At 54.6% G+C, this 10,046-nt stretch overlaps 1 protein-coding gene across 1 annotated transcript in view; it reads left to right on the top strand.

Annotated features, from left to right (window-relative positions):
• The window catches only part of TEX264 (testis expressed 264), a 37,546-nt gene that overhangs the window by 23,005 nt on the left and 4,495 nt on the right, over positions 1-10,046 (top strand). Inside the window, exon 3 of the mRNA XM_009993245.1 lies at positions 6,931-7,102. Coding sequence (XP_009991547.1) covers positions 6,931-7,102 — 172 coding nt within the window. The remainder of the gene's footprint in view (positions 1-6,930; positions 7,103-10,046) is intronic.

Raw genomic sequence — 10,046 nt, 5'->3', positions numbered from 1 at the left:
TGCACCTGAGCATTTCTGTGCTGGCAGCTTTGTCCTCCCCCCATGCCGGGGCTCTGGCTGCCAGTGGCTACTTTCTGAAAGGCTTTGTCTCACTGGGACTTGCTGCCCAGCTCATCCCATGCCTGGATGCTCCTGGATGTGAATTCTCTTGTAAGTCACTGGATGCTGGAAGGGGAGGAGGTCTGGAGCCTGAGCAAGGTTGGACTGGAGCTTCCTCCCTTTTGCTGGATGGAATCTCCATCTCCAACCTGGGAGGAGAAAAGTGTTCACAACTCACACAGCAGCTTCCAGCAGTGCCCTGGGAGCCTGTGTCTGATCCTCATCAGCCCCTCAGGCTTCTGGGACCTTCCATAATTTCCAGTCCCCCCTGAGCTCCTTCCTTTGCCTCTCGGTTTGGCTGTGCCTGACAGCTGCCTCTCTGCAGCTCCTGCAGCTCCTCCAGGACGGGAGCAGCTGATGATTTGGCCTGGGAAGTGCAGGCAGGTGGGCAAGGTGTAAATTGCATGGTGAGCTGCCTTCACCAAGGTGAAAATGAAAAACTGGCCCAGCTATGGAGCCTGGCATTTCACAGCTCCCACAGCCCAAATGTGCTCCCTTTCACTGCTGTGGAGAGGATCTCAGAGGCTGATTTTCACCTGCCTGACCCGAAGCCACAGAACTGCATCATCGGCAGGATGGTGTCTGCGTTACAGGCAGGACAGGGGCTTGCTGTGGGAAGGGGGAAGGTGGTGCTGAGACAGGGAGGGATGCTGATGGGCGTGGGAGGTGCTAATTGCTAGGCAGGTATTTTGCTACCTGGAGGATTTGCTATCCTTTGGCAAGACTTTATTTTCTACTGTGGTGCTGCTCGTTTTTCCTGCTGGCTGATGGAAATGGCCTTTTCTTGATTGCAATAATACCACCTTCTGTTTCCAAAACACCTTGCACCCTGGAGGATTTGGAAGCAAAGTGCACGTGTGTGGGAGCAGTCTCCTCACCTCTGAAATGTGAGTTTCTCCAGGCTGGGAAGCAGCAGCTGTTTCCCAGCCCTCACCAGCCTGGTGTTTGTGGTGTGCCGTGTGCTGCAGCTGGCTCCGAGTGCCAGGAGGTAGAGCCTGGTGGCTCCGTGTGCACCCTCCTTGAGCTACAAGCTGAGATGTTGGGGTTTCCTTGGTGCATGATGTGTTACTGGTGGAAAGCACATCTTTCTGCCAGCAGATTTTTCTCCCTTCTGCCCAGACCATTGCTTGGACAGATGGTTCCTCTCCTGCCCAACTCCTTTGCTTTCACCAGCTCAGGCCTGTGACCAGAGTGTTTTTTAACTTTAAGCTGCTGTCTGGGCAGGGAGAAATGGAAACAGGGACATCCTCAGTCTGGGTCTGGAATGGTGGGATGGCCCAGCAAGGAGTCTGTCCCTGACTAAAGTGGGTGAGTGCTGAGGGGTGCTGGGTGCTGTGCAAACTGAATTGCAAAGCCTCTCTGCGGTACCTAGCGCCCGTGCTCTAAGATAAGCAGGGATGACACACTGAGCGTGGAGCGTGTGAGGAAGAGAGGAGGATGTGGCACACAGCACACTCCCTCCAGTCCTAGCTGGTGGCTCAGTTTCAGCTCTAATTTTAGCAACTGATTTTAGGGCCCTTCAGTTCCATGTGGTTTTGTTGTTTCTTTAAAATCCCTGGAGCCCAGTCATCCAAACCTGGGAGGAGGAGAGGATGGATGCCTCTGGCTGGAAGCAAGACCCGGGGGAGTCGTGTTGCTTGGGCAAGCAGGAGGTGCTGGCAGGTCCCCTGGGATCCCTGCACTCTGCCAGGTGCCACCTGACTTGCTGGCACTAACCTGAGCAGTGCAGGCGAGGGGAGGCTCGTGGCAGCCAGGTCTGATGATGCTCTGGCTGGGCAGCCAGGGGGATGCTGATCAGGAGCCCTCAGCAGTGGGCACAAGCCCCCCGTGTGTTTGCAGCCACCATCTGTCCTTCCTCCATGCATAGCAGTGTAATAAATGGAGGGAGGAGAGCGCTGGTGCAGCAGGGGGTTGGGGAGGGGTGTCCCTTAGCATCTCCCCATGTTCCCCCCAGGGCAGCCTCTGCATCACTGGCGTTTAGCAAATCATATTGAGGCTGCCAGTGCAACTCGACAGCAGGGCAGGCCCAGCTGTAATCTGGGAGGGATGAAGTTGTTGCTCGGGCTGGATCCTCCACCATCCCTGTCTGAGTAGCTGGTAGGGTCCATGGCTTTTCCAGTCCCAGCTTGGTTTTACAGGCATTTCTTTGTGTGTTGCAGGCAGGAGGTCTCCTGGCAGGGGTGGGTGACAGGAGCAGGTGACAGCTGCATAGGTATGACACACCAGTGGCTGTGTGAGATGGATGTCTCTGTGGTGAAGCCTGGAGCTGCTGAGGGGTACGGAGAGCTCAGCCCCCACCCTGCTCCAGCAGGAGGCTCAGTGGCAGTGTGGAAAGCCTCTCCCCTGCTGCTTCCAACCTATTGTCCCCCAAACAGACTCAGCGGGCTGGCATGGCTTAAACATCCCCCCATGAGCCATGCGTCCAGGTGATGGAGTTGGGGGGGCTCTGGGGCCACAGAGCTTATGGTCAGGAGCAGGGCAAGGACAGCAGCTACCTCCTCGCCACCTTCCCGGTGACCCTGGGAACATTTTGGGATAGACAGTGGAGCCTCAGCCCTAGCATGCCTGGGCATGGTGAGGATACCAAGAACATCCATGATTCTTGTTAGCTGGTCTCCTAACGAGCTGGATTTTTCCAGCAGCGGGAGATGAAGCAGATCCAGTTGGTGACATTTGAATTCCTGAGCAGATGAGCCTGACAGAGTGACAAAGCCAGTCCCTGCAGTGCCCTAGCTCTCCTGCTTCCCAGCAGGCACCACAGGGCACGATGCGATGTGAGCACCCCACCACCTCCTTCCATTTTGGCATGATTCAGCTTGGATTTTAATGACTGTAGGTCATGTTTCAGCCACCTCACTGTGTGTCTCATAACCCTGGGACTGCTCTCCTGCCTTCCTGGGGAAAGGCAGGAGGCCATGCGGAAGATGTTCTGTGGGAAGGTGATGGGGTTTATTCCTTAATGGATGAGTGGGGAGAGGAAAATCAGTGCTGCTGGGGAGGTGTCACCTCCCCTTGCTGGGGAAAGTCTCCCAAAATGTTGGTTTGGTGCATAATCCTTGCTGGCCTTTCTGATACACAAGACTAAAGGATGAGGACAAGATTGAGAAAAGCCCACAGGGAGGTGGGTGATTTGGAAACAACCCAGAGGGAAGAGGGCAGTGTTATTTCACCTGGGAAAGAGGAGTGCAAGAATCTTCCCCTATGTGAAACCTTGCTCCCAAGAGGATGGTGAGCAGCACCCCATCTCAGATGGGCCAAGAAGGAGTTGGCTTCACGGGAAGCAGTGAATCTGATGTAGCAGGGGTATGCTGGAGCTACTGTGCACATCAGAATTAAACTGGTGGGCTCTGGATGCATTGGCCTTTGCTGTGTATGGGTGTAGCTTGACTGTACTGATTACATGCAATAAATCCAATGCTTCAGGTGCCTGGTGGAGGATCCTGGATAGAAATAAGCCTTGTGTGCTGCTCTGCCACCTCCATCTCTGCTGGCTGGAGGAAGGGCAAGCTCCTGGCAGTGCTGAGGAGGGAGGTGGCACGGCACAACCTTGGGAAGGGATGAGTCCCTTCTCTGCCCTACTTATTGAGTCCTCCTGTCCTAGCCAGAAGCCTGACCCTGGCTCTGTGAGTGTCCCACTGTTCACCTCTTGCTGAGCTCCTCCGCCCGTGTGAGACTGCGTTTGATTTGACTGGAGGGCTCTGCCTTGCAGACTCCACATCCACCTTGCTACTCCATCTGTTGGCTTAGCTGCACAGTTAGCTAGGGGCTTCCTCCTCAGCTGCAAAGTGTTTTGTTGCCTGTTGAGCCTCTCTGTTGTTTTGCCATGTGGTTAAGCCTCCACTAATTCGCTCTCTGTTTACGGCTTTGCCTTTAGATTCTGCTCTTCAGTCTCTCTGGGTTAGTTCTTTCCCTTGCAGCAGCCTCACAGCCTTCTTCTCTGCTGGGATAATCCTAAGATTACTCTGTCCAATGCTGACACCCACCTCCTGGTTGGGTTTTGCTGTAGCTCTGCTTGTGCTTCCATGGCCTCTGCCTGCCTCCTGATCATCTTTGGTATGATCCCAAGGGTGATCTCCCTTGCACCCCCTTTGGTAGATCACCTCGTCCATTTTTTTGGGTGATCTTATTCACTGTTGTCCTAGCCTCCCCACTTCATCACCTCTGCCCTTTCCTCAAGTCTTTATGCAGCCTCATCCCTTTATGCCCCAGCCCGAACAGGGGAAAGCATTCCCAACTCCCACCTCCCTGCTCCTTCTTGTAGATTTTGTCCTCTCTTGAGCCCAGCTGCCAGTGCTGAGCTCTGCAGCAGTTCTGCCAGCAGCTGGGTTGCTCCAGGAAGAAGCACAGAAGCAGAGGCCAGCTTGCCAGCCCAGTTCCCAACTTGATTTGTACAGGCATCAATTAGGACCACCAGGATCCATTTTCCCTCTGTTTCCTTTTGGGGAGACCCCTGGATGAACTGGGACGAAGACAGATTTTAAGCATCCTTGCAGCTGCCTGTGAGGAGGTGGGTGTTGGTATTGGCAGTGAGTGTCCAGCCGTTTCAGCATCATCCCACTGACCTGGTCCATGGCTATGGGCTGTAGCTTCAGGGCACCTGGGCTTTTCTGGCTTTGGGGAGACAAAGCTGCCACCCTGTCTTGGTGGACCATCCTAGTCTCTCTCATAGGATAGTCCTTGACTGTGAAGCAGTGTTTGTCTCAAGAGCCACTCCTACTCTTCATACAGCTGTCCATTTTTATTCCTTCGAAAGCCACAACTCCCACATTTCATGTGCCTGGAAGGGGTATTGTTTGTGCTTTGGGGGAGTCACTACTATAGCTGTGTAATTGGAAAGGGAGTTATAACAGCCTAGATAAATTGTAGGGAGAGATTGTGTCCCAGATCCACCTCTTTAATAATCCCAAGGTGGCCTTTGCAAAGTCAGCTTGGAATGTCTTGGAGGCTGGACTGGAACCCTGGGGTTTTAGACTGGTTAGAGACCTCATATAAAATCAGTGAAGGTGTCTCTGCTCTAAGATCCTTTGAGTTGTCCCCATCTCCATTAAGTGGTGGAGGGCCAGCTAGATGCATCCAAAAAAACCCTGCAAACCTCGGAGATACCCATCTCTGGTACGTGTTGCAGTAACCTAAAATAAGGAACCGAGTAAGATTGGTTGATGAGCTTGTGCTTGGTAGAGCAAGGGGCAAAGCAGTGGGGAGGGTTCTTGTCTGCGTTGTTGCTGAAAAAGCAGGAGTGCTATGAGCCGCCTCTGCTCTGCTGCTAAAAACAGCCTGGCTTGTTTTTATTTGATACATTTTTGATCTGTGTGTGTTGGTGTTTCACCTGCCTGCGAGTGGGAACTCCGGGCTCCAAGTGCCTTGGAAGCCCGCCTGCATCCCTGAGCATCCCTGCAGCACCAGGCTCAAAACTGTGGGTCTTCCTCAGATAGAGGAGGGACTCTGCTGAAATTCAGGCTTGGAGGCGTTGGGATGGGATGGGTAAAGCTTCTGCAGGGGTTTGGTGGTACTGCTGTGTAAACTGGGGCTCCACAGACCCAGCTCGTGTGGGTTTTCCTGGGAAGATAGACCCAAAAACAGCTGACGTGGGGTTTTCTCCCTGTCTTGCTTCCCCAGCATGCTGCCAGCATGGAGGTGGCTCTCCAAATGGCCTTGCTGCCAGTGCTGGGTAGAGGGCTGGCATTGGCTTCCCTCTTGTCGATTGTCGATCCCTCTTGGGATTCTGCCCAGTCCCAGGAATTTACTGGGAAATAAGTGATTGAAAATCAGCTCAGTCCATCCCCAGGGATGGAAGGGATTTGGGAATGGACAGGTTTTGTATAGTCAGGATTGATGTGTCCATAGATCTTGTCCTTGGAGAGGGGCCACCCAGGGCTTCAGAGAGCCCCAGAGGGGCAGGACCCTGCCCGAGGATACAGACATCCAGGGCAAGCTGTGCCAGGGGGAACATGTCAGGAGGAGGATAGTTGGGGCAGGGAGGAGGAGGATAATCCAGGGTGGTTGCAGGGTTAAATAAAAGCTGTCAGTGATTTGAAAAGGGGAAAGAAAGGAGAAAACCCACTGAAGAGACTCTCTGCCTTCTCACCCGGCTTGTAATCAGCCGCCCCCTCTGCCAGAGAGCAGCTGGCGGGCGGGCGGGGGGGGAGGGGGTGGCAAGAGAGGTCCAGCTGCTCCTTGGCCTGGCCCCAGCACCCCAAGAGTCCCTGCAGCCCCTGCTTGGTGTGGGCCAGGACAGTGCAGGGGGAGACATGTCCCCCTCATGGGTCCCTGGCTGGCTGGGGGGCTGAGGTCTATGAAGTTTGATGCTGCAGGGAGGTGAGATGAGGAAGAGGAGAAGGGGGAGTTGTCTGAAATGCCAGGGTTTCATCTCCCACTCCCCCTGCCCTCAGCGTTCTGAAAGGAGCTGCTTGAGCTGTCGGCTCTGGATTATATTAATTAGCAGAGAAGTGCTACGCCTGCTCGAGGGGCCGTGCTGCCAGGAGGGACCCGAGACTTGGCAGGTCTGTGGGAAGCAGCTGCTGGGCTCCCCAAAACCCCTTGCTCCAGCCTAAAATGGGCACATCAAAACCAAGGCTAAGCCAAGGGAGCCAAATCTCCCTGGGGCTTCAGCATCTCCTCCTGGAACCTGTCTGGCACTTGGAGGGCTCTTGTGATAGGGAATGTGGCCCTGTGGTTTCAGGAGAGGACCCACCACACCTTGCTGGGCCTCCATGGCTGTGGCCAAAGTGGGTTGGTTGGTGATGCTGCCAGGCCAGCAGGACCATGTGGAGGGTGCTGCTGGGGTGGGGGGTGAGGCACATCCCTGACCTGCAGTGCCCTGCTGTCTTTCAGGAGAGGAAGCTGTGTGCCCACCCCCGAATCGAGATCTACAAGGAGGACCGCATCTACTTCGTGTGTCCCCTCGCCCGCCAAGGGGACTTCTACGTGCCTGAAATGAAAGAGCTGGAGAGGAAGAGCAGGGCTGCTGCAGCTGAGGCTGAGGATGCACAGACAGACATCACAGGTACCCCTGGCTTGTGCACAGGCTCCATCTGCTCTCCTAAAGGTGGGGGTCCTGTTGTCCCTGGTGCTGCCACCTGAGCAGACAGAGAGGGGACAACCTGCACCCACCTAGTGCCCAACCACTGAGCGTCAGCACACCTTTTACCCTCACTCCAGGCTGAGATAGGATCTTGTCCTCAAGGTGTCACGCTGTGCCTCAGGGAGCACTCAGGCACCCCTGTGGCATCAGGGTGAGGGCCAAGCAGCCTCCAAGCCACCGACTCACTGCTGGCAAAGCAGAGCTAGATCTCACAGCTTTTGGTTGCAGCTGGGCTTGTTTTTCTCCTTGTCATATACATCTTCCTTGATCTCATCTTCATCTGTTACATGTTGGGATTGCGAAGAGCTTAAATACCAGGTTGCTGTAGCTGGTGGTGGAGTTGCCCGATAGCATCTGCTCAGCAAGATCTGTTGGAGCCTGGGTGTATTCATACAGGAAGGGACCACAATGGCTGTAGGCGCAGAACAGCAGTGCTATAGTAACCCAAAATGCTAGTTGCTGTCTCCAGCCCACGTGCTCACATGTCTGCGAGATGCAGGAGCCTGGAGCCGACTATCCGAGCATTCCTGACTGCCGGACAGCACAGCCCAGCCGGCCACAGGCAGGGGAGCTGCCTCCTCCTGCCCCACTGCTCACCTGCACTTGTGTAATGGGCATGAAAAATCCATGACGGCTCTCCTTGCCTCCTGGGGAGTTTGGTCATTTGTTTGAACACAGCTTCAGGTTTGAGTCGCTTTAATTCTTAATCGCGTGCAGCATAAAAGCAAGCCTGGGAATTGCGTTCCGAGAGCTCTGTCCATTTAGCAGCGCAATGAAGAGTCTAATCGGAGTTGTTTCCCAGCGCTTCCAGGTCCCGTGTTTTCATGGTGCTCATTCAGCTCTTCACTTTTTTGTCTGCCTTGTGTCAGGGTGGCTGCTTGGGGCACTGGCCTGGGTTGGCCAAAGGTGCCCCAGCAGTCCCCTTGCTCTGGCACTTTCCCAAGTTTGCCCTGCAGTTTCAGAGAGGAACAGCAGCTCCCGTGTGAGCAGAAGCTGGTTCAGGCTGGTGCCTTCAGCAGCTGCGTGTGCTCCTTTCTGCCCCACAGCACCCAGGGTGCAGGGGGTGCTTAGTGCAGCCGCTGCCCAGCACCCTAGCTATATCCATGCTTCCCCTGGAATGCCACTACCAGCACACCCACAGTGTGGATGTCCCCTGCCCTGCTGGAAGAAAGGCTAAGAAAGTATTCCTGATTTTAAACAGCAAATGATGTTGGAGATTCTCTAGTGGGTTGGGCTCCCCGGCAGCAGCTCTGGGCTGGCTCATCCACCAGCCTTCCCCTTCCAGTCACATAGTTGGTGCAATCTGCAACCTGCAGCAGGATTGAAGTGGGGAGGTGAGATGAGAGGGGGCAGTTGCTCTGGTCAGGCTCTGCATCTTGTTGCTGAAATCCTGCATGGGTTTTTTGAGCCCTGGTGCAGGAGGAGATCCCACAAGAGGGAGAAGCTGGCAGGTCATCCCCCCTACCCAGCCACTTGCTGGAGACACATTATGTTTTGAGACTGGTCCTCCCCTTCCCAAGTATTTCCTGTCCTGGGATCTGTGCAACCACCTCTAGGCTGGGGGAAGAGAAAGCTCCAATCTCTTTTCACGTCTTTTTAACTCCCTTCTTCCCAGGGAGATGCTCAAGGAGCAAGCTCAGCTTAGCCACAGCCCCTTCAACAGGCATGACTGCCATAAGATCTTCATGACCCAGCAGATCCTGGGGTGTCTGTGGGAGCTTTTGAGCTTTCCTCTGCCAGCTGGAGGTGAGCACAGCAATGTCTTGACCTGCTTTTCAGTGCAGTCCCCCTCAACCCCAGTTCATGGATCTAGATTATTTCTCGATCCACCTCAACTCTGCCAATATTTCAAGTGGTCCTGCCCTGATGGAAGCTCAGGTAGCCTTGGGAAGCTCCTGGGAGGGTGAGAGAGGGTGATGGTCCCCACCTGTGCACTTGGCTGTGCCTGAGGAGTACAAATCCAAGTGTGAGGCCCTGACACCTTGCTTTGTGTGGACACAGCAGCTTTCAGTCATGACTCACAGAACTCCCTGCCAGCAGCTGTGTTACACTTTCCTGAAATTAAAGACTTTGGGAGTTCCCAGCAGAAGGTGCTGCCATTTCTCCTGTCTTATTGTCATGGGTGGTGCCAGGTGATACCAAGTGACTTGGATGTGTACAAAAACCTTGGATTTGTTTTCTTGAGCCTCCTGACCTCAGAGCATGTCTCTCCATTTAGGCTGTTGTCTACTGTCCTTGCTCCTGAGCTCACCCAGCAAGGTGCTGTGGCTCTGAACGAAGCCAGTGGCCACAAAGGCTGCAGGATATAGTCCAGGGACTCTGCTTTCTGCTGCTGCTTTGCACAGAGCAGGGCTGGCAGCTCCGCTGAGGATGAACACACTTGGCACACAAGGAAGGGGCCGGAGGCTGCAGCTTCTTCCTCACCAATTCTGTTCCTTCTTCACCATCATCAGGGTCATCGGAAAGACATGAAGCACTTTCAGAAGGCAGCTGACAGGTCTCCAGGGGGCCAGTGTCAATCACTATTAGTATTTTTGTACTTAATTATTTTCCAGGGCTTTGGCATCCGTGCAGCGCTCAGCGGGCCCTCCCGGCTCGCTCTCAGCAGCCTGACCCCGCTGCAGCCTGCGGAAGGTGAAAGCAAACAAAAGCAGCCCCGTGGCACGGGCGTGCTGGCATGAACACAGATGGGTTCTAAGCACGTGGCTCTGCCTGGAGTCTCAGGTGCTCATTTTCCTGGAGATGAGTTTGTCCAGCGGCGTCTGGGTGCAACCAATGGCATCACCTGCTGAGCCCCCATACCACGGGGGGCAGCATCCCTGCTGCGCTCTGCCTCATCCTCATTGCTTCTTTCCTCCAAAGAGCT

This window comes from Chaetura pelagica, unplaced genomic scaffold (genome assembly GCF_000747805.2).
Source record: "Chaetura pelagica isolate M959 unplaced genomic scaffold, ChaPel_1.0 scaffold630, whole genome shotgun sequence".
Classification (NCBI taxonomy): domain Eukaryota; kingdom Metazoa; phylum Chordata; class Aves; order Apodiformes; family Apodidae; genus Chaetura; species Chaetura pelagica.
Note: the sequence above shows the minus strand (reverse complement) of the source record. Positions and strands in the feature narration are given on the sequence as shown.